The following is a 23,500-nucleotide window of genomic DNA, read 5'->3' on the forward strand; positions in this document are numbered from 1 at the left end:
ACGCTTCTTCTTTTTCAGTAATTTGTAATAACTAAATTGTTTCTTGATGTGACTTTTCAAGTGGTTTTAGGTAATGGAGGTAAATGCAGGTTATTTCGAGCTTTGGCAATAACAACTTTCAACTGAATTCGAGGACTAGAATTTTCTACCAATCAATGGCAATTGCCGTCTACGAGTAAGTTTACGTTAACGACGCACAAACAAAGTGTAATGATTACTAATTGTATGGGCAGCTACGTTAGGCAACACTAAACACGGCTTATAAGTTGGGAATGGAAATAAAGGCATTAGAATTCATCGCGTTGAGAAAATATAATAATAAATGATTAACTGAAATAGAATAGGTAACAGAAATATCGACGAAATTGCGCATTGCTGAGTAAGTTAGATTGAACCAAGTAAAAGACACTCTTTTAACAAGGTAATGGCTTCATATAATTTCTAAGAATACGTAATGCTGTAAAATGCATGAGTGTGTAGGTGAGATAGTCGATGATTTTCTATTTTATTGGACCCTGGGTATGTAACATTTGAGTTTTGCTTCAAAGTAATGTTAAGGCAAAAAACAAAGGCCTAAAAAACTTTTTATACCCGTTATTTTGATTTGACTTAGTGGTAAGCGACAAAAGTTAAATATTTTTGTATGTTAGTTATAAAAAAAAGCCTTGGTATTTATCATCGGAAAATAAAGTTGAAGATGTTAATATCTTTCCAAATTAGTTTTGAAAGCTTCAGTTCGAATATGACCATGAATCTCAGCACGCAAATGATCGAAAAGTGAGCTATATATAGCATTCAAAACGATTGTTGCAGGTGTTGTTGCTGTTTTGATCTATTTGTGGGTGGAATGGTTGCTCTGAATATGATGTCTTTACCAATGCTCTGGTATGAACGATCCCGCCGCCACGGCAATATCAATTCGGCGGCCGTGGGCCCAATGGCCTGTTCCGGGGACTCTAGATCTGTGTCCGGATTGTCGTCGGCCCTTGGCGCATAGTGCTGGACGACGATACGGGCCTTGGAGGCATCGAAACCCGGCAGGTTTTGGATGTGGGCTATCAGGGAATTGTTATTGGCACGATCCGAGTCAGCTAATCGTAATTTTTTGGAATCATTTTATATATGTGTATATTTTTTGCGCCCAGCAACATTTTTTAGGTTTGGTTTTTTTATGTGATTGGTTTTCGAGATAATTGGAAAGGCATAAAACAAGAAATATATGTAGAAAGTTCGTTGATATAGCTTTTTATAGGTTCTTCTTAGGGGGTAGGATAAAAACAAATGGAAAAATACAGTACAAATAAAATCAATAAACAGAAAATGAACAGGACAAACAACGCTTTCCCCACAAAAATATTCTTTGGTCTTAAATCTGTGTTATTCAATTAGTTTGAGAACATCTTTTACAGAAACCGTGTTTCGCTACTCAACTAGTCGACTTTTGTACAAATACTCATACAACCTTTAAAGTTTTCTTTCTTTACAGTCAAAAATAGATTCGATTATTTAAATGATGGCATTTTTGTGTGATCAAAACAAACAAGGTGGGCAGCAAACAGAATATATGGAAAATTTCAAGTATTGCCATATGACAGCTAACAATGTAGAGAAAAGTGGGTCACACAGAGCAGTTGAAGCAAGGATATGTGTAGAGAGAAGTCGGCAGATAACCATAAACACCTAGAGGCTGCCTATGCTCTATGTAGACAACCTCTTTGCTCTTTACAAATGTTAGTTTTTAGAAGAAAAAAAATTGTTTTTCAAATAAGAATGGCTTACGGGCGTAATGAGAACACTTACGTGATGATTTGGCGGTGAACGTCAGGCCATCATCCCAATCGTCGCTCAGGCCAACAACATTGATCTCGTTGGGATTCTGTTGGCACTCTTCGGCTGTTTCATTAAGCACATTGTTAATATAGTCTATGTATGGTTCGGGATGAGTAAACAAATAATTGGGCAAGTCGGGACAATTATGTGTGTGTATTGCAGGTTGGGTGGGTTATTAATTTCGATTAGTGCACAAATTTCGTGTTTGGTGTTTGGCCAAATGTGTGTGGTTTTTCGGCATCAGTTGAAAGGAAGCGATATGCAGGGGAGAAAGAGAAGGATTCGGATGAAATTAAATTAGTTACCAAAATAATACCAATTTTTACAATGTTTTTCCCTTTAAAATTCATTTTGGAAATAGGCTTAAAGAATTTGTATAAGGTATTCATTTTTTTAACAATGAAATAAAATTCATGAGGCGATACAACAACGTGGTTTTGCCAAAATCCACCCAACAAACTCCTTTATAAAGAACATATTATAACTGGGTTCTAGTAGGGTGCTTTACAAGTAAACTAAAAGTATCGTGAATTAGGTTAGTATGACGCATGAAACTGTACTGGAAACTTAAAATTTACTACACTTTTCACTACAAACTAAGAATAGCTCAAAAATAACGCAGGCTGGTCATTGTACAATGAATAACATAAAGAAAATAATATGAACTTTATAAAATTTAACTCTACGAACTGATTGGAGATGTTTTTGACTGAAACAATATGCTGTTCGATTGGATAAAAATTTGTTGCTGATTTTAGCGTCATTTACCTATTTCTAATTTACGATATTTGTTAAGTGAATTGTGAGTATGTCTTTTTCTGTACGATTTTTTTCGTGAATGGTTTGAACTCGATTCCGTACCATTGGTCAGCTGCTTAGTGGTGCCGTTCTGCTGAAAGTCATGGAAAGATACATGATTCTGCTTAACGTTCTCCTTGGCCTCCTGTGGATAGTGCCGATATCCATTAAAAAAGAATACTTCGAGTACAAAATAAATTAAGTCGCTTACCTTGTTGCTGGCACCACGTTTGCTGCGTTTGTGATGTTTTCGATCATTAAACATGCGCCTGAAGTTCATTTGCATCTTGTAATTTACCTGCAAGAGAGCAATAATTTGGTTAGCCTTTGTTCAACTCTCACAAAGTGGCAGAAGGAAGTTGCTGGTGTTTTGGGTGAACAGGTACTTACCTGGGTGGACAAGTCTCTGTCATCTACTGCGTGTCGGCTATAACTAAGACGACGGTGCTGTAAAAACATCGACAAAGCAAATTAATATCGAAATCATAAAATGGCAGCACAATAATTTAATTAGAGAGATGTGGCCTTGCAGGTTACTTGGGTTGCCGGATAAGACAGATACATTTTAATAAATTTAATATATGTTACGATAATTGCTTTTAACTAACGTGAACATGAACTGAGTAAGTAACGGCTTTCAATAAACATTTGTACATCTTACGAGTAGAGATAATATTTATTATGTGCTAAGCCAAAATTATATTCCTCTCCAGTGTTTAGGATTTACGGGTGGTGAACACAGCGAAAGCTGCCAGACAAAATATGTTAATAATTGATGTAGCTTGGACAATGAGATTAAAAAATTAAAAAGAAATCAAGGAAACAATGTATTTAAAGGATAAATTCAAGATTATAAGCCAATGTGACTTATTATAGTTTTTTAATAACAATACATTAAGATTAGATATCTTGCGACACAATTAGTTAAACAACTTGTGAAACAATTGTTGTGTTATTATTAATACACATTCACATTCTGCATTGACACAAAAATGAGTAAAGTTCATAATTAAAAATTCTATTAATTAGATCAAAATAAAATCAAGCAAGACCTTCAATATGTTTGATAGTAGTTATATATAAAATGTTGACCAGTTCATATTTAACACTAGTAACTAATTGGTTAACGTTCCTAATATTTTGTACATTATAACAAGTATAGCATTTGAAAAAAACCTGCAAGAATCCTATTTCAAATCTTTTTTATTTTTATATTGATTTTAAGTAAATTTCTAATAGTTTATAATTTTTTTTAAAGTAAATTATTATTCCTAGGAACAAATTACAAATTACAAATTATTTATCATTATGAAATATTATTATTAATAAAAACTAAAACTAGCTGTCCTATGTTTCAAAAAATAGTTTAAACGCTGTAGCTCATAATTACTTTTAGTTTCATTAGCTTAGCATAATTTAATATAAAATAACACCAATACAGACACACAACGTGTAACATTTAAACAAACAAGTTTTATTAGTTAATACGAAAGGAGTTTATAAAAATTAACCAGGAAACAGACCAAATGAATTTAAACACAAAACCATTAACCAATTTATTCGTACCATTTGTATTGAGGCCTTTATCGCAATATTGAAATTTTTATTTTTGATTTGATAAGCACACGAAAGTTTGAAGCAGTTTTGATTTATTTAAACACGTTGTCGAGTAGTTGATGTTGAGTATCGAAACAACGGGAAAGAAATTAAATAATCGATTAATCAGAAGTATATCTATATAGAAATATTTCTATATTTATCATCTATGTGTATAGGCAGACGAAAATATTTATATTCAGAGCCATAAGCGAAGAGTGTGGAAAACTAAATGCCCATAGTACATAACAAAAAAGAAATATCGAATGTGACTACTATAGAGCGAAGATGTGGAGACATTAATCGGCAGATATAGAGTATCAACTTAAGGAAATAACTTTTGTCTGTGATTATCTTAGGGGGCTTTAAGGTAGAACTGGTTGCTTTAGATTATCCAACCAAAAGTTTATTGTTACAAAACGTGAATTGTAAATGACGTGAGAAAAAATTCGTCCGATACATACCCTTCTATAAGGCTTCAGTTCTTCGGCCAAAAGATGATGGATCCTGGCATCGGTCAGATCCTTCTTAGATGGATTATAATCCAGCTCAGCCATGTCCAGATTACGTGAACAGGTATTGTCTAGATTTGTTAGACTGGGACTGAAGAATGGTTTACACAAGTATCAGTATAAGATAATTAATGATCAAAGAGAAAGGTTTAATTTTACATATTAGATTAGATTTTAGATTTAGGTAAAAACTAAAGAAGTGGTTAAACGAATTTTAGATATACGGAGACATAGAAATACACTTAATGATTTACAAAGAGGCGTTTCACAAACTACGATTTTAGCTAGAAACGACAAACTGCTTTTTGATTTTGAGCTTGAATGAAACACTTTTGCGACGCCCCTGCTTGCATTGTGTTCAATTTGTTTGTTGCCAAATTCCTTAAACAAAAGATTTGTGCAATTCATGCTCAAGTCAGGGTATATAATCTACATAAATTTTGAATTTATTCGTACTCATGCAATATACGATCGTTTTGGTGTGAGTACAGGCAAGATATCATTCAATCCAAAATTCGTTTACCAGGTGGTGTATATTGTTGGCGGTGCCCACCTGCCGCCAATATAGTTATTGGTATAATTCCGGAAAAGGGCGCTCATCGACTCGGTTCCCGTCATCTGGCCAATAGTGGATGGATTTCGCCTCATGACTTCCATGGCATCGCGCATTGTCAGTTTAGAGTACGTCTCGATGATCTTCGGCTCAGCTCCCTACATTAGAATGGAAAGCAACAAAAATAAATCGGTACAAACTCGACTTCACTTTTATTAATATTCCCTTTACTAAATCATATCATTTATGTTTCTAAAAGGGTTCATTCTGAAAGATATACTTGAATTGCGACGTTGCCTTCGGCTCTGTTCATCTGCATTTGATGTACTCGCCCCTTTCTTCTTGTTCAATGCTCGTTCATAGCTTTGCATGGGAATGTGGTCCAATAAATGCAATTCATTAATTTCCTAATGGCAGTTCAGGTATAGGCTTAGAGATTTCATGTTCTAAAAGTTTTGACCGTTCTAAACGCATCTATCAACTTAGATGTAAAAATACCTTAAGATCTCTGATCAGCAGCGGACGAATGAAGCGATTGTCAAAACGCTTGAACTTATCACGCACATTGTAGTTGCCCGTTTTGCCCACTATATCCTCAATTCCAGCCATCAAGTGATCCATGAACTGTAAGAAATCAAACTTAAGTAAACGAATCGATGTGCTCTAAAGCTGTGTAGATAACTGACCCGTTCATGAATGCGCTCATTCATGGTTGGCTTGCGTTTATTAGCGCGCTTCACATTAAGGATTTTCACCAGCGGCTTAATAGTGATTCCTTGCAGGAAGACAGTAAAGTAAATCACAGCTATCGTTGTGGTAACAAACATGTTCTTCTGCTTGACCACATTCTCGTCCACTAACAGTACAAGGGCAAAGGCCACAGCACCACGCAATCCTCCGTAGGACATCACAAACTGATCCACCCGGGACAATTTGTGCAGACGGAAGCGATTTGCAAGGGCCGATAGCAAAATGACACCTAAACCAAAATTAAATAGAATTAAATATAAACTTCGTTTTTGTACATTGTAAAATACGTACCAATTACACGAAAAACTGAACAGAAGGCAATGGTCAATACCACAAACCACGTATTCCATACGTGCATGTTGTTCACAGTGGCCACGCCTAGGAACATAAATATAATGGTCTCCGCCGAACTGGATAACATCTTTAAGGCATATTTAACAGTCGTATGCGACTTTTGTGAAATATTCGATTCCACATAGTTTTTCATTGTGATACCACAGAAAGTGATGCTGTGGAATAAGTGTTATTACTAAAATGGTAAAGGTTTGGAATATTTAGAAAACTCACGCTAAAATGCCGCTCATGTGGAATATTTCCGCATTAAGATAGGCCAAGTACGCCATCACAAATATGAAAATGGGTTCTATGACACGCACGTGATCGGTGAATCTGGTCACCAAGCCAGTAAGAAAGCCCCAGATGATGCCTAATATTGTAGAACAATATCAAATGAAGTGCTTCTTGATTTTAATTGGTAAATTTAATTTTATTGACAGAGATTGAAAAGTTCTATCACCAACTAAAAATATTTAGACAAGTATTTATTCTGTGTATGGTTGGCTAGGCAAAGTGTAATTAATTTAGCAATCCGAGTCAAAATCGTGCACTCACCTATGGCAGTGCCACCCAGTGCAACCACAAAAAAGGAACCCACACCGCTGGCGATGTCCTGGGCGATGATTTTGTCCAAGCCTATCTCATTGTAGGACTCCATCATGTGGTACATCACAACCTGGTGGGCAGAAGGAAGACTCAAATTCACTTAACCATGTAAACTTGTTGACTTAATTGCTACCATAACCAGCCCACAATCGCAATCAATAAACCCATCTTACCGTGACAGCATCGTTCAGCAAGGACTCGCCAAAGACGACAATGTACAGGATCTCGTTCACATGTATCTCCTCGAATACGGCCAAAACGGCCACCGGATCCACGGCGGATATCAGTGAGGCAAATAGAAACACGTCCATTAGACCCGGAGTCTCGCTTTCCCCGTAAATTCCCATCTTTCCGCAGGCGTACAACGAGCCACCTTCAAGGGAGAAAAACAGTAGATGGTATTATAAATAAAATCAGAGAGCGTAGGGGGTATGTCATCCATTTCCAGCCATCAATTTGCCGAAGCCGTTCTCAGACTTAATTAGATACTGGCCAATCGATGGCATTGGCATTGCATTGTTGTCTTCGAAATGCATCTCCAAGTCACTTAAGTCAATTGATAAGCGTGTTCTTCCAAGAATAATTAAATTTGCAAAGACGCAAATTGAATGTTCGCAATAATATTGCTTCAATAAGCACCATTTGTGGCGCCAGTAAATGATGTAAGCTGCAAAAGCCTTCCAACGATTTTACTTGTCGTCAATTAGTTGCTAACAAACTATTTCAAAATGTATATTTATCTGAGTCATATCATAAATAATTTTTTTTAGAGATACCCTTTAAGTAAACAGAAAAGTTAATAAATATTATTAAATTGACAATTGAAGCGAAATTTGGTCTTTTCCAAATGAATCGCGCTGTGTGCTCATTGATATGTAATGCAGTTTGTTAAACATAAGTAATTGCCAAGTCTGGATTTTTTTGGGGTAACTATGGCCACTCAAACGTGTTTCCCGTGGTCCGTTTGCGGTTTCGGTCAGTCATCTAACTGACGCCGACCACCCCTGTCCACCCACCCGGCGTTGTTCCCTATTTTTTGTTATTACAGCACTAGTATTCACATCGCATGTTTCGCTACAGTCTGTGTAAATCTGGTGAAAGCGGGAATCTAATAGGGCCGCCGCCCTATTCCCCCTCGGATGTAGCCTAATTTATTGGAAGTAGAAAACAATATACGCCCACTTAGACAATGACTTTGTTTTCCAGGGGATACAAAAAGGCGGACGCTTTAAAATGTATATTTCGGATGATTCCGCTTCTGTTTACTCATCGGTATCAGGTGTCCAATTGCTGGCGTTGCTGACACCTTTGTAATTGTCAACCATTTTACAAGTGCTGTTCACAGTTCACATTTCATAATTGCTAGATTGGGGGTACTTCAATTGATTTAAAATATTGTAATTCTATTTTTCAGTAGTTTGCTACACTTCAGGAAGTACAAATAACACATGTGAACAAGTGTGCCAATAATTGAAAGCACAAATGTTGACATGAAAATATTAGGAGATCGAAAAAATTTGTATTCATCTTTTTTGTCTTGAATACAAGCTTGTCATCAATAATTTCTTCAATAGGAACAATTTTCTTGATTTACGAAACCTTTTCTTGACTTTAGAGAGGAATTTCTTGAGTTGAGAGAAACTACATTTTTACAGAGAATTCTATAAGTTTTGTTATAAAAACAAGGATAAAACGCAATAGTCGAGTTACTCGAATATCAGATACCCATTACTCAGCTATGGTCAGTGAGACTGAGAAACTTCAACATATATCGATAGGCATATCGATAGGAATTGGCAAAAAAAAAACAATAAATCAAAATAATTTCTAAGGTGTAGCATATCAATAGAAATTTAAATGACAAATAACAAAATGAAAACACTTTAACACATTTTTCAAAACATTTTTTGGGCAGTTTGAAGTGGGCGGGGCATCTACATGCTGAGTCTTATTTTTCTAGTTTTAATAGTTCAGTAGGACGGACAGACGAACATGGAGAAATCGACTACTCTACAAGAAACGGGTATAATTATAAAATATTAATTGAGTGGTTTCCATAAACATCTTGCTTTTTAAATAGGCCAATCTCTTCTTGGATATTCTTGTTATAATCCAATGGAGACTATATAAAACCCTTGTTGGCCATTAAAAAATTATGTTGAGTGTACTCATGTACTGCCCCTAACAATGCAAACAAATTAAATGACCTCCCACAATCGACAAGTTGAAACGACATCTTCGTTGGCCATTCTTCAATGGATTGACTTAGATGAATGGTATAACCAATCGGCCACCTCTGTTTACTTAGTCATCAAATAAACGACAGCACAACTCGCCCGGGGCTAGCACCGAATCCATCTCGGGTTACCGCACTCACCGATGGTGGCTATGTTGAAGATGGTTCCGACCACCGCCATCAGCAGGATGGTGCCCAGGTTGTCGAAGAACAATCTATTGGGCATAAAGTAGCCTGCGTCCAGGATAATCGGCGGCAGCATGTAGAAGAAGAAGGTATTGGGAGTCAGCGGGGAGACGGCAACATCGGTGCAGAAATAGAGCACCACGCCAATGACCACGCCCACGACAATTAGCAGGCACGATTCCGGAAATATTAGATGCAGTTTGGGCGTCATATGGAAGCCTGAAATAAATTGTTAGATATATAAGTTAAGGTAAATATACTAGGTAAACACGAACATTCTACAACGCAATGGCTAAAATGGCGTGGGTGGTGTAACTAAAAATAAACATATTTCATTAATTTACTATACTCGCTTGGCATACAAATTACAATTTAACCTTTCCATAAAAATACTGATAAAGTTTGTTGTTTTTTCCCAGGGTCTCTTTTAAGTTATACCCTTTAAAGCTTTTTAGACAGCTGGGTTCAAGGGTAAAGGGATAATTATGATTTGTCAACAAATCAAGGCTATTGATCCTGATTAAGAATATTTAAGGTCGGAAACGCCGTTGCCGAGGAGTCAGCGATCGCCGGCGGACATTTAGTTTATTTTTAGTTTAGCAAGATGGATTAGGACGCAAACGTGTGCAGTACTTCTCCAGTACCAGTCAACGTCACCTGGAACAATATATATACGTGTGCAAAAGCCACAAAAACTACAATTGTCATAAGCAATATCATTACAAGAAGTTTGAATTCCAATTCCATTTGCGAGGAATATATATATATTTAAATCGATATATCAATGTGTACCAGCCACGTTAACAAGTAATGTCCGAGACCAGAAACCCAAACTCAATGTCAAATCTGAATCTATATCTAAATCTAAATCGAAGCATTTGTTCCAAAGATATCAGAGTTCAACGAATCTAGTATACCCTTTTACTTTACGATTCCTTAATTATCAGATACCCGTTACTCAGCTAGAGGAAGTGCTAATGAGAAATGTCATTTTTTTGGGAAATCGGTCGAAATTTGCAAAACAAATATTAAAATAAAAAAACACAACAAAGGACAAAATTGTGGGCGTTGTAAGCGTTTTTTTAAGCGTAAGAAGTGGCGCGCAAAGAAATGTTTTTGGTATACCGGAAAAATTTTACCAGACAAATAAAAAAATTAAAATAAAATTAAAACATTTTTCAACTCTAGTATACTTTTCGAATCTAGTACACCCTTTTACTGTACGAATAATTTAAAATTATTAAACATCTGTCAATGATTTAATAGTTTCGAAGAAGTTTTATCTTATCGGGGAGCTCATTTCCTTGATAAGTGCCAAGCCTCTCATCTTACTATCGACCTTCCCACTAGTTTGCTCTGGCCAACTGGCATTTGCAGTCTATTTTCGCCTACATTTTTGGCCCTTATCCGATTGCGCCGAATAAATCCGAGCGTTCGTCCACTCAAAAATAGAAATGAAATCGGAAACAAGGACCCGAAAAAACATGGCAAGCGCCCTTGTTGAGGAAAATGGATTTTCTCTCGCCTGCAGTCAAGGTTATGGACAGGGCCACCGATAAACTTGTCTGGGGCAGTGTTAAATTGCCGACACGGGGGACAGTAATAAATAAACCAAAACTGAAAGCATTGGTAATGAAGTCTCGAGAGGCCTGAAAGCGGTCGAGAATCAAGGTAAGTGATTAATACATAGCCTTTGGACCCAATTGTTGCTCGGGGCAAGGTCAAGGTCCCGATTCTTGCTGCTTGTTGCACACATCCACTGAGGGGTTATGTAATGTCCTTCTGCCACGAATCGCACCCATCGGCCCACGCTGTTACGTCGCCGACTTGACGCAAATCTGCATGATGGCGTCGTCGTAGGAATTACATAAACCATATTGATTTTGCATGACAAGAGCAAAAGGAAAAAAGTCACCCACGCCCAGGAGCATTTCCTTTCACAGGAAATGGACTCGTGGCTTGCCTGGCAAATTATGTTTATTATTACTGTAAAGCCTTTGCTAATAAGCGGCTTTAAGTGTTACTAATAATTTAATGTTCAGCTGTAGAGTAATCAATTTTCAAGGCGAATAGTTTACTTACCGATTTTAGCTATACTGGCCGAAAGGATCCAGATTCCGATGATGAACGGCGTCTTTACACGAGCAAAGTCCACACTGGAGAGGGGATACCGCTCCATTTTGTGGCTTTCGCCGCCATCCTGGTCACCGGATTTCAATGGCTCGGCACGTAACAGCCTCACCGATGGCGTTGGATCCAGGCCCACATCCACCGCATCGACGGGCGTCGACCGGCGCAGCTGGTTTTGGGCAGGAAGGAAGAGAGAAATATTTTGGATATTAGCGGTGTTTCTAATTGGCAAACACGGAGCGGAAAATGGATAAATGCGCGATGCAACTAATAAATTACCAACACCTACAAAGGAAAACATCAAATGTTTACATGGTTGTATAAATTGCGGAATATAATATCCAGATCAGTTGGGTTGGGAATATCAGGGGTTCCGTTAACCGTTTGGTAACACGCCATTCAAAATGAAAATGATTATTATTAGTGACGACAATTCCTATTCAAATTCGGTTGAAACTTTGATCTAGGTCAGTGAGCTAACTGCCAGAATGTTTGATATACATATGTATGTCAGCCAATCAATGCATATTTAATTGCGAATTGGGGTTAATCAGTTTTGGTGAGTCAGTAAACAAAGAAAACAATATAGCCCATAAATAAAAAAAAAAATTGAAAATGTGTTACAGTGGCATATATCAGATAAAACTTCAATTTTCCAAATAAAATTGTGCATGTGTCATCACCGTCTACGGAGTGCACTTAAGAATATAGTTTACGACCTTTGAGGGACTGTAAATTAAGATTCACACGACAATTAGTTATTTAATTCTTAAGCTTCGGTTAATCAAATTATAATTTTTGCAATAGTTATGAATTGTGATTATATACATGTTCAGCATATAATTTTATTTTATAATTTTGGACTGCAATTTTGCCGTACTCACATTTAGCTGGGTGACCGCATCTACAATATCCTGGCTGACCTTTCCCGAAGCCACTCCCACAGCAATCGTGTTGGGCCGGGCCTGGGCAATTTCAAGGATCAGGACTAGGGCGCAAATAAGCAGCATCCTTTTGCTGATCATACCCCGCCAGTTGGAGGATGTGCAGGATGTGTTGCGGTTTGCGGGCGCTGTCTGTGGCTCTATTCTCGTTTTGTTTTTATCTTTCGATGGTAGTGGTGCTTCTGTATCTGTATCTGTTATTGCAGAAACTATAGTTTTGAAGAGGGATTCCGAGCTGGAGGTTTTGATCCTCCAGCAGGCTCTTCGGGCCAAATTCATTTGCTGTTGCAGCGCCGGAGTGGCACTGTCGTAATCTTGCTCCGTGCGGATGCTCATTATGATCCTATATTCACTTTTATGATCCTGGCATACTACATGCTACTTAGCCAGGTTTATTTTTTAGCTGTTACGTTTCCTTACCTACCAGGAGAAAAAAGAGTAAATCAATTTCAATAAGTTTATCTTGCCTTCCTTTTTATTACTATCACTCTTCAAGTCGACCGACCTGCCACAATAACCAATTGAAACTGGTTAAAACCCACGGATTTCACTGGCCATGAAGACTTCTGGCCGAAATCCATATATACTCCATTAAATAACGCATTTATATTTATCTATCAAGCACCCGTGGGGTTTTCTTAACTCTCTTTGATTTGTTGGCTCCTTCTCTTTGGAACAGTTGCAAATAAAAATGTGCTAAAATCGAATCGCATTTTAAATTATCTGTGTGGCACGTGATTTTTCATTCACAATAAAATTAATGATAAACCCTGTTAAGTCTGCAATGCATAAGTAATATTAGTTGGTAAATGATTTAATCTGTGCCTGCAACCTATGTTTATTCCATTCATCCAAATTTAAAAGGCTCCTGGTTATTTCCGATGTTAATTCGAATGTTTGTGTACTTGTTTAAAGTTTTAAAAAGAAATTATCAGGCATTCATGTAGACAATATTTGCTTTTCGAACTGGATAGATCCAGTGCTCTTAGCGCCGTGCAAATTTAGCGACTTAATACCATTAGTCAATATGGCCATAAAGCGAGGTAAACACATGAGTAAATATAATGGCAACTGTCAGTTGGTCTGCGATAAGACCTGATTTGCATTATTGGCGAAAATTTATTAGCAGCAGCAGTAAGCTTATCTGTCGGGTGCCGAATAACTGAAGGTTCCCAATTGAGCAATTCGTCTGTACAACGATTGTAATTGATGATGCTGATAAATCTGAGGGCATTGTACGAGTCGGATTCTGTAATTGTCCCGACTTGAGCAATTGCATCCGTTTGTTTCGCTATCTGCTGGGATAAGTGTCGGCCACCTAATTATATAAAATTAGTAGTCAATTTTAGATGATAACTCAATGCATTTTTCCCGTCTCCAAATTCAATTGTTCAATTGGCCATTTTAAAATCAGTGACGTTGATTACAATCCACTAACAGTTGGGCAACTGATCGACTTTTTTGGAAAGGTTAATGCTTAACAGACGGCAGAATTTATTTATTACTTTACTTTGATAGAAATTTAAAAAAAATAAATTTTGTATTTAGGCAGGCGTCTTAAAACTTTAAGACAATAAACTAAAGTATCATTTGCGAATTATAACTAGACTGAAATTTTCTAAAATTTCGGAAAATAAAAAGTGGAATGAAACTTTCAAAATCGTTTACAGCGTTGTGCTTTTAAGAACTGAGCAACGATTTAATTGATTTCTTCGCACATCGCCAGCCACCAGACACCACCGAAATGTGTTAATATTTAATTTGAGTTTACTTTATACTTTTAGCCACCTTGGGGCTAAGATGTAAATCGGATTGCTTCTCCGCCGAAGCCCTTCCGCTATCTACCGCCTTCATAAACTTACATGTTTATTTTTGCTCATAAGGCGACTAATCGATAAAAACGTAAATATCTGAGTTCAGGATTAGGCAGCGGTAATTAATTTACATTTGAAAGGTTAATTTACATTTACATTAGGTCGTTGTATTCAAATAGAACTATACTATATTTTTGAATATATCCAATTGGGAATATATAGATACATACATATAATACGCATATGCCTTAAGTATATTTTGGCCAGCAGCCAATTGAGTGACTTTTTAGGAAAATATGGTGGCAAAGATATTTAAATATGCCAATATTTTTGTAATGTACAGAATCTAGAAAATTTAAGATTTGAAAATTGCAAGCGTTGGAGTGGGTGTGGCAAAATTCAAAAATAAATTAGAAAACCGAAGGAGTCATATATGTACATACATATATAGTTTCATATAGTTTTATAGTTATACGGACGGACAAGGCCAGCTACTACTTAGCTAGTAATGAAGATGATGAAGAATATATATTTCTGTATTTATCCTTTTACCTCATACACAATTAACAACGAATCTAGGATACCCTTTTACTCTACAATAACAGGTACATGCACGAGTTGCGTTTCCAGTGACTGTACTACAAGCGGGAAGAAATTTTCGATTACTACAAAGAAATATAAAGTTTTATTGATTTCTCTTCGCTAATTTACCTTTTAGTTAAGGATCGTTAAGCAAATGTTTTGCAGCTGTCAGTGCCGCACGTTAATGTCAACTTTGTTTGTTTGCACAGGTACCTGAACTTTGCCCAACCGTTTTGGGGTTACGCTTTCGGCAAAGACTAATCGATAGCATGGGCATCAAGGGAATATGGTTTACGCCATCGCAGTTGCAGGGCGAAATTATTTGTAAACAAATCAAAACCAATTGATTTCTGAAAAGTGCATCAGCGCGTGCACACGGCAGAGATGGAACTGAACGAAAGCCCCTCGAACCGGTTAGAGGCGATTATACAGAATGCGAACTTGGGGACTATTAACTTGGCCGGAAAATAAACTATTGCGCTTAGCAGGCACAAAATATATCGTTGAATCCATACATTTTCCTACACATGGGTTTCTTAAAATTGCGGCGTAGCAAACTTGAACTTTACGGTTTACGAGTTTAAATAATTATCCATGTGTGGATGGATTCGATTGGTCTAGGAAAATTATTTTAGAGTCGTGAACAACTTCTGAATAAAATATGTAAATGTACTGTTGCGATTCCATTGTATTTACATACATTGGAACGGAATAAATTGGAAAGCGGATGACAGCAGGTGGTAAACAAACGGGTAATGACATATTGTATCGTTATTGTTATCAGTTAACAGTTTGGAGAGATAAGAACACATATTTGCATTGCTTATTTTCAACGATCGGTTTTAATATCTCTTGCCATTATGCAGTCAAGAGTCAGGGGAAGTGTACATTGATTATTTGCTGGCATGACTGACTTTGCATGCAGCACCTGTTTATTTGAAAATACATTTTAAATGTCTTATTTTAACAGCCTGTAATCATATTTTAGAAACCTCACTCGTTCTACTTGTGCATTTGGTTTATAAATTAAGTTTAAAACCCAACGTACTTGAGTGACTTTAGTTATTATCTAGAAAGGAAGCAAATTCCTAAATGAGATCACCGCTCTGATAAAATATTTCTTGCATTTGGGCGACTGGACGTAATTAAAAGCTTAAAAGGCAATTTTCGATATTTTTCGTCGTATTCCTAAATGGATTTTCGGGATATAATGCATACGATCGGACTACTTGAGATATTGCTCAACTGTTTACAGGTCAAACAAAAGGAATTATTGTTCGATTGTGGCCAAGGCTTAATGACTTAGAGTCAAAGTTGTAGACTTATGATAAATCGAATTTTGTGGTCGTACAAAGACATGTCACCTTTTATCAGTATTATCTAAATGAGGTTTGGAACTTATAGTACTTACTGTTGTTAATGATATGCACTGGTCAGCAGCCACACGTTTCTAAAATGTCAATTGAAATGGATTGTTTTTTAACAAATAGGAACCTAGGAACCAATTTTCTTAGGAATTCATGGCTCTTTCCCTTTGCTCGGAGTTATTATAATTGCTATCATTTTTACAAGGCTAATGACCAGCACCTACACAGGTACGGGCTTATAATTAATGAAACACGTTAGATAATAAATGTATACCGTTTACATTCATTTTCATAGCTCATATCTTAATTTATTGGCTGATAATTGATAATAAAATCAACTTGATTGACGATTTAATTCTGAAAAATTTTTTGACAGGCCTGTGTAGCAATGCGCAATATTGATGTATGTATGTACATACATATTGTATGAATTTATGTTTGCGCTATATACAGCTATATACAGTGAAACGTGTTTCTCGACTCATACAGTAATGTTGGTCTCTTAGCATGAGAATTTTAAGATCTAGTAATACAAGCATTTTTAAATTGGAAGACTCAGTGGAAAAACATCGAATCAAGAAACATAAGTATGATGCCATGCTGGTCCATGTTATCAGGCTGGCAACAACAAATATGTAGGCACATATAGGCCGCAACAGCAACAATTACAAATGTTTTGTATGTAGTGAAAAAGACACCCGTGCATAGAATCATACTTTGGGATTTCGGATTTAAAAGCGTGGAGGTATAAGTGGGGCAAGACGAATGGAGAACTGAAAACAAGGAGAACGATTGAGCCGGCAAAATACCAAAATAAACTCGAATGCACTCACTGAGGACGTCAGAAAATATGTAATAGAGTAAAAACGGTCTTGTGGAAACGTGAAAAATATAGAAGTTGTTCTATAAATACATGAGGAATACAGCACAAACATCTGTATAACCCGCAATATTATCTTACTTACGTGGTATCTGCATTGGAAAAATGTATTTTTAAGATATTTTTCCAGTTATTGTATCTTAAAAAAATAAAAACTACATCAGAATGTGTACAATATTAACCATACCTCGTGAATATATTTGATAAGTACAAACTGTTAATTAATATTAATTTTAATATTGGTTTTCAGTGTAGACTTATCATCTTTACGCACGTTTTTCTTCTTCTTTCTTCGTATTCCTTTTCCGCAACAAATCAGCCGGCTGTTATTTCGTTTTCACTGCTTTTCTCACTCTCCTCTTTCTCACTCGGAGCGCTTCCGATTTTGTTTTGATTCGCACTGCAGATGTTTGCAATAAATAATGCTTTCTAATTCATGCCCGTCCAACTGCACAATGTGCATTAATATTTATTGACTAAAGAGGCGCAGATACATACATACATACATACATATGTATCTTGTTTTCACACTACAAAAACTCACAAACTCAAAAGTAAAGAAAAAACACGGCTTGCTTTCGGTTCGATTTACATATTTCCATTTTCCCGAAACGTATCCGAATAGTTCCCAAATAATTTCTAATATAAAATCGAATTTCGCGACCTAGCCGGTTATATATAAACAGCTGCGCGCTCTACAGCCGAGAACGGAATGCGAGAATTGGAGGAAAATATATTCAAAAGAATCGGTCCGATAACAGAGGTGTTCCAGCTGTTAGCAGAGCATGGGTCTGTAAGTCACACTCGCTTAACAGCTGTTAGAAGAAATATAGGAAGAGGGGTACGAATATATGTATAGAAATAAAACCAAATGGCAAAAAAATAGTGTAAACAATAAATATTTAGTAAATATCGCTGAGCCATCTAACTATATTTACTAAGCTGTATTACAGCCCCCGCTTTACCTCCTGTTCCTCGACTTCAAGAAGGCGTTCGACTCAGTTGAAAGAGCTGCAATATGGCGAGCACTTGCAAGAAAAGGAGTACCTGCAAATCTCATCGCCATCATCAAATCGATGTATGACGATGCCAACCTGGCGGTACTGCACAATGGAAAAACTAGTGCACCTTTCCAGACGAACACCGGAATTCGGCAAGGATGCCCGCTGTCACCACCCCTCTTCAACATCGTAGTCGACGAGTTAATGAGCGAAGTATGCTCTTCCAAGCGCGGAATTACGTGGAGCCTCACCAGACACCTTGAGGACTTGGACTACGCAGACGACATCTGTCTCATATCGCACAGACTCGGCGTCATACAGAGGAAAAGTGACGACCTCGTCAGGATAGCCAGCAGCGTAGGGCTCGAGATAAACATAGCGAAAACAAAAGCTATGCGCTTCAACCACTCCAGCCAAGGAAACATCAACATAAATGGGAACCCAATCGAGTTCGTTACCAGTTTCCGATACCTTGGCAGCATCATATCCAACAGTGGTGGAGTGCATGATGATGTCTCCAGTCGTCTTGGCAAAGCCCGCTCAGAATTTGGGACACTATACCGCATATGGAGAGACCGACAAATCAGCCGACGAACAACGCTCAGGATCTACAATGCGTGTGTGAAATGCTATACGGAAGTGAGACATGGCTCGCCACGAAGAAAATAACGCAGAAGCTACAGGCTTTCAGCAACAAATGCCTGAGAGTCATATGTGGGGTATTCTGGCCAAACAGAATAGCCAACACAGAACTGTGGCGCGTTACAGACGAGTCCCCGATTCACATCCAAATAAGGAAGAAAAAATGGATGTGGATAGGGCACGGTCTCAGCAGAAACCCGAGTAGCATAGTGAGGATGGCACTAGACTGGAACCCCCAAGGAAGCAGGAGAGTAGGAAGGCCAAGAGCAACCTGGAGAAGAACCGCTCACCAAGAACTAGCCCAAATAAACACCACATGGGAGAGTGGGCGTGGCAAAAAGTTTTTGGGCAAATCGATAGAAATTTTCAAGACTAATACAAAAATGAAAAAATATCAAAACATTTTTCAAAAGTGTAGGCGTGGCAGCTTTGGGCGGTTTGTGGGCGTTAGAGTGGGCGTGGCAAAAAGTTTTTTTGGCAAATCGTTAGAAATTTACAAGACTAATAAAATAATGAAAAAATATCAAAACATTTTTTTAAAGTGTGGGCGTGGCAGTTTTGGGCGGTTTGTGGGCGTTAGAGTGGGCGTGGCAACATGAATCGACAAACTTGCGCTGCGTCTATGTCTCTGGAGTCTGTATGCTTAATCTCGACGTTCATACGGACAGACAGACGGACAGACGGACATGGCCAGATCGACTCGGCTATTGATCCTGATCAAGAATATATATACTTTATATATACTTTATACTTTATCGAATATAGTATACCCTTTTACTATACGAGTAATGGGTATAAATATAGCCCAACTGATTAGGTTTCAAACTAGTTTATGGGGCTAAATGATAGTTATAATAGTTATAATAATATATAATTATAAATTATAATTATTAATAATAATATAATAACTTATAATAACTCAAAATAACGGCAAACGCAAGCCAACCCGCTTAAATTCAAACAACATTGTTGGCAATGGCCTAGCATTGTGGCCACTGTTGCGTAGTTCATTTTTTTTGCAGTGAAGTTGACCACCAAAGGGTAGAAAAACCGATATTCCTGCAATGTAAATGGTTTTTTTTTGGTGGCACAGGATAGGTCTGTGAGCAAGGATAACAACATGATTGTAATTCCTTGTTAATTGCAAGGGGCATGGTGCAAGTAAGTGAGAGAGGCACTTTTGATGCAAACATTTCAATAACGTGGCATTTCAATAATATCGATCCACAGTGGCCGCTGATGGCGTGGGTGCAGCTCTATTATCTTGGTCTGAAAACACGAAACAGAGACTGCGGCGTGCACATTATCCTTGTACTTGAACGACTGCAGCAAAGTGCACTTAATGGAATCCAAAGGATGGGGGATCATTTGGCGAAACTTCGTCGTCTGCAGCCTTGATTGGATGTCCCTAACGATGATCTTATGGACCATTATTACACTGTAAAACTAGTGGCGATTGTATAGAAAAAGTATGTGTGTTAAAATTAAAGCCTTTCAAAACACATAAAGGCATTAATTTAGTCAATTGCAAGATAACAAAAGCGCTTTAATCGAGTCGAAGGCCCAAGCAGTTAGCACTCGTTAAGTTTATATTAGGTTTAGAATTTAGTTCTAAATTTAATTTGTTAAAATAAAAATAAAAATAAAAATAAAAATAAATAAAAGCGCTTTGAACGAAAAGCTGTCAAAGTTTTACCGAAAGTGGTTGCTGAAGAGCAGAGCCCATATACACTAAAGGTTCATTAGACTTAATATTTTGTTCGTGTGTACGGCTTAAAATTTCAGCTGAAAAGATAGCAATAATAGTAATAACGCCCAGCAAGCCTCAAAGCTTTCCCGCTAGCGTCTATTATGTAAGCCCCAGGATTTTCCCAAGGACACGCCGCAGAACAAGCCGAAATAGTAAATCAGACAGCGCCTCCATCTCCTTTGCTACCATTCATCAGACAGATTGAAAGCCATGGGTAACAGAATACAATAATTTTGTAACACATACCACGTTTCCAATGGCCATGGAAGTAGGACAAAGGACACAGTAACACAGCAGTAAACAAGTCTGGATACAACCCTTCAAGTAACAATTGATGTTGGCCGAATAATACAATTGTTATAACATTCAAGAAATATCGTATATCGTATTTCAATCGAAATATTTCCGAAATTAGAACACTTTATGATCAAACACAACAAAACTATCATGTCTTTTTTATTATTTTTAATTTATTGCCCTAAACTGACTGAAATAGAAAAAGCCAACCAGGTTTTAACTTTTTGGGGCTACACATTGTGTGTAGTACACAAGTGGACGTAGTTATGGATTTGGCGCACCAATATAATGTGAACTACAATAAAATCTATTTGTCAGGAGACAAACCGCTTGGCTTGGAATGACTGATTTTGTATAAAAAAATATATAAAGCCATATTCGCTCACAGAGTGAAGGTTTTTATTGCTTGGCTAATAGTTACAGCAAAGAATAAAAGCACATCTTGGAGTTTCACTCAGGAAAGCTTTATGTACAGTGTACATACATATGTATGTTATTTTCTTTAAATGTTGCATAAAATGTAGATTAATTTGTCACTTCAATATCAGTATATTTACTGCATTTACAAACGGCTGAGAGCAGAAGGTGGCCTTTTCTATTAAAGCCATTGCACTATGGGGCGAACGACACTTTGTGAATTAATTAATAACTCGAGAACGAAGCACATATTTAAGTTCTGTTTTTGATTTATGTTCATGATAAAATAGTATATAATGAGGAAAATGGGCGTGGTTTTGCCTTCAAACAAAAAAAACAACACAAATTTTTTTTGAGTGTACAGAAAAAAATTTTTTGATCTAAAAAATTTAAAATATAATCTTTAAATAAACCAATAAAGTAACAATTGGGGGTTGCTTATCTTGTTTTTAAAAAATATTGAAGTTTTTCTTCTTGCTTCACAGTTTTTTTTCTTTAAAATAGCATAAATATGTTTGTAAAACTAATGTTTCCCAAAAAACCTAAAATTTACGGAACTAGAATTTTATTGTAATAAATATATTTATGTTTCACACCTATCGTTCATCGCCATCCACGAATTAAAGCTTTAAAACAACTAAAAAGGGCGTTATTTTTTGCATTACTCGTCGTCTTTTCTTTCTATTTCTCGAACAATTTGCTGTTTTTCACTTTGAGGTTAGTCCCTTAAAAGTTAAATTTTGGAGAAAGTGTGCAAAAGTGTGCATTTATCCTTATAGCATATACTAAGAATTGATAACTCTACAACATATAACAGGTTTTAGAGCCGGAGAGAGCCGGACTCACTTTGTAGCTCTATTTAAAAATTAGAATACACTACAAAAGTTGTGTTTTATTAGGGTTAGAACTTACAGAAGATTATTGGGACACCACAATTAATTTCAACATTTGACGATCACAAACACATATTACAAACCACAAGGATTGGATTTCATGTTATAAGTAACAATTTTGATATTTGTTTATGCACTTTTTGTCACTTCAAAGTTGAAAGATTTTTCAGCGATTAACAAAACTTCGGTTATCGGTGTGGCAGCGCAAACGAAACAGCTGACTAAACAGCTGTTCACTGAACAGTGGCGCCCTCTTTTAAAATTTCAAGTACGCAACATGATAGATTGATGTTTTTTGAATACATTTCAATTTACAACAAATTTTTTTAACGACTTTTAAAAAATGGGTTTATTTCACCAAAAGTGGTCGTTCGCCCCATAGTGCATTGTCCGCATGACACAACGCATCATCAACAACAACAACAACGACAATAAAAAATCGCTTGCGATGTCTTCCGCATTATATAAAACTCCCACACACACGCACTCTTGCTCGCGCACCAGACACCCACCGAAAATACAGGAAGTGTTGCCTGCTTTTGAGAGCTGAATGCAGATGTTATTGTTTTTGTTATTGTTTCGAGTTGCAGTGGTAACTTGGACGTAAAAATGGCGTCGGCATGGACAATTTGTTTTTGTTTAGCTTAGGCACCGTTACATGCGCACAGGAGAGCCCCAAAAACATATGTTTGCCGATTTCCTTGGAAGGCGCTTGGGAGAGAGTAACGGCAAATTGGAGAGACCGATAAAAAAATTTTCTGCACCTGATGTCAGAATGTATTTCTTCGGAGGACATTGCTTTTGGCAAAGTCAAATTGTGAAGGAACGAGACGAAAAGTCGGTTAATGTAACACAAAACTTCGGGTTCCGTTTTTATGAAATTCTCATATCATTTAACAAAGCGGCACAATCAAACACAAGCTAATTATTATGTAAGAGAGGAAGAAACTTACCGTTATTTTACTAGACACGCCTAAATGGATTTTTTACTCCTAATATATCTTATCAACGATTTTTACCAGCTTTTTGGGGTTATTTCGTTCCAACATTTTTAACTTTGCACTCCACCGTTAGGGGGTTTATTTTGCATTTAGCACTATGCTGAAAGCACTAGCTCACACAGCCGGGAATCAACTTTATGTTAATTTTCTTTATTTTGCATGGGGGAGGGGCGACGGCAGAGGCAGCGGCACTTACAGCGAACGCTTTAGCACGTTGAAGTTTTGCATCAAATTCGCCGTTTTCATGTAAACGGCAAATAACTTGATGTGATTCTTGTGGAAACTGGTGTACTTGCTGCTAAAGAACCGCCGCTGGCACATTTTCACTGCCGATTCGATGGAGACGCGCTGATGACTGAATTTTCCTCGCGACGCAACT

General features: G+C 37.1%; 2 protein-coding genes across 27 annotated transcripts in view; both read right to left on the reverse strand.

The window, feature by feature from the left end:
• Positions 1-23,204, reverse strand: part of LOC122613750 (sodium/hydrogen exchanger 3) — a 28,182-nt gene extending 4,978 nt beyond the window's left edge. For 4 of the 26 annotated variants that reach the window (XR_006325705.1, XR_006325703.1, XM_043788089.1 and 1 more), the window contains exons 1-18: positions 17,395-17,827; positions 12,418-12,897; positions 11,486-11,702; positions 9,359-9,622; positions 7,155-7,354; positions 6,931-7,051; positions 6,607-6,745; positions 6,331-6,548; positions 5,976-6,268; positions 5,788-5,913; positions 5,260-5,447; positions 4,689-4,827; positions 4,195-4,209; positions 3,019-3,075; positions 2,840-2,926; positions 2,692-2,773; positions 1,801-1,923; positions 876-1,091 (exon numbers count right to left, since the gene is read on the reverse strand). Coding sequence is in view for 22 of the 26 variants with exons in the window: in XM_043788089.1 (XP_043644024.1) it covers positions 876-1,091; positions 1,801-1,923; positions 2,692-2,773; positions 2,840-2,926; positions 3,019-3,075; positions 4,195-4,209; positions 4,689-4,827; positions 5,260-5,447; positions 5,788-5,913; positions 5,976-6,268; positions 6,331-6,548; positions 6,607-6,745; positions 6,931-7,051; positions 7,155-7,354; positions 9,359-9,622; positions 11,486-11,702; positions 12,418-12,813 (2,881 nt within the window). In the remaining 4 variants the exon portion in view is untranslated. Of the gene's footprint in view, positions 1-875; positions 1,092-1,800; positions 1,924-2,691; positions 2,774-2,839; positions 2,927-3,018; positions 3,076-4,194; positions 4,210-4,688; positions 4,828-5,259; positions 5,448-5,501; positions 5,697-5,787; positions 5,914-5,975; positions 6,269-6,330; positions 6,549-6,606; positions 6,746-6,930; positions 7,052-7,154; positions 7,355-9,358; positions 9,623-11,485; positions 11,703-12,417; positions 12,898-15,002; positions 15,245-17,307; positions 17,335-17,394; positions 17,828-23,073 lie in introns of those variants that run through there. The other 22 variants (XR_006325706.1, XM_043788100.1, XM_043788103.1 and 19 more) reach the window with 19 other exon arrangements.
• Positions 23,205-23,290: 86 nt separating this feature from the next.
• LOC122613754 lies at positions 23,291-23,449 on the reverse strand. Its single transcript, XM_043788119.1, has one exon. The coding sequence runs from the start codon at positions 23,440-23,442 to the stop codon at positions 23,314-23,316; it is 129 nt and encodes a 42-aa protein (XP_043644054.1). The 5' UTR covers positions 23,443-23,449; the 3' UTR covers positions 23,291-23,313.
• Positions 23,450-23,500: the final 51 nt, after the last annotated feature.

Source organism: Drosophila teissieri, chromosome 2R (assembly GCF_016746235.2).
Source record: "Drosophila teissieri strain GT53w chromosome 2R, Prin_Dtei_1.1, whole genome shotgun sequence".
NCBI lineage: Eukaryota > Metazoa > Arthropoda > Insecta > Diptera > Drosophilidae > Drosophila > Drosophila teissieri.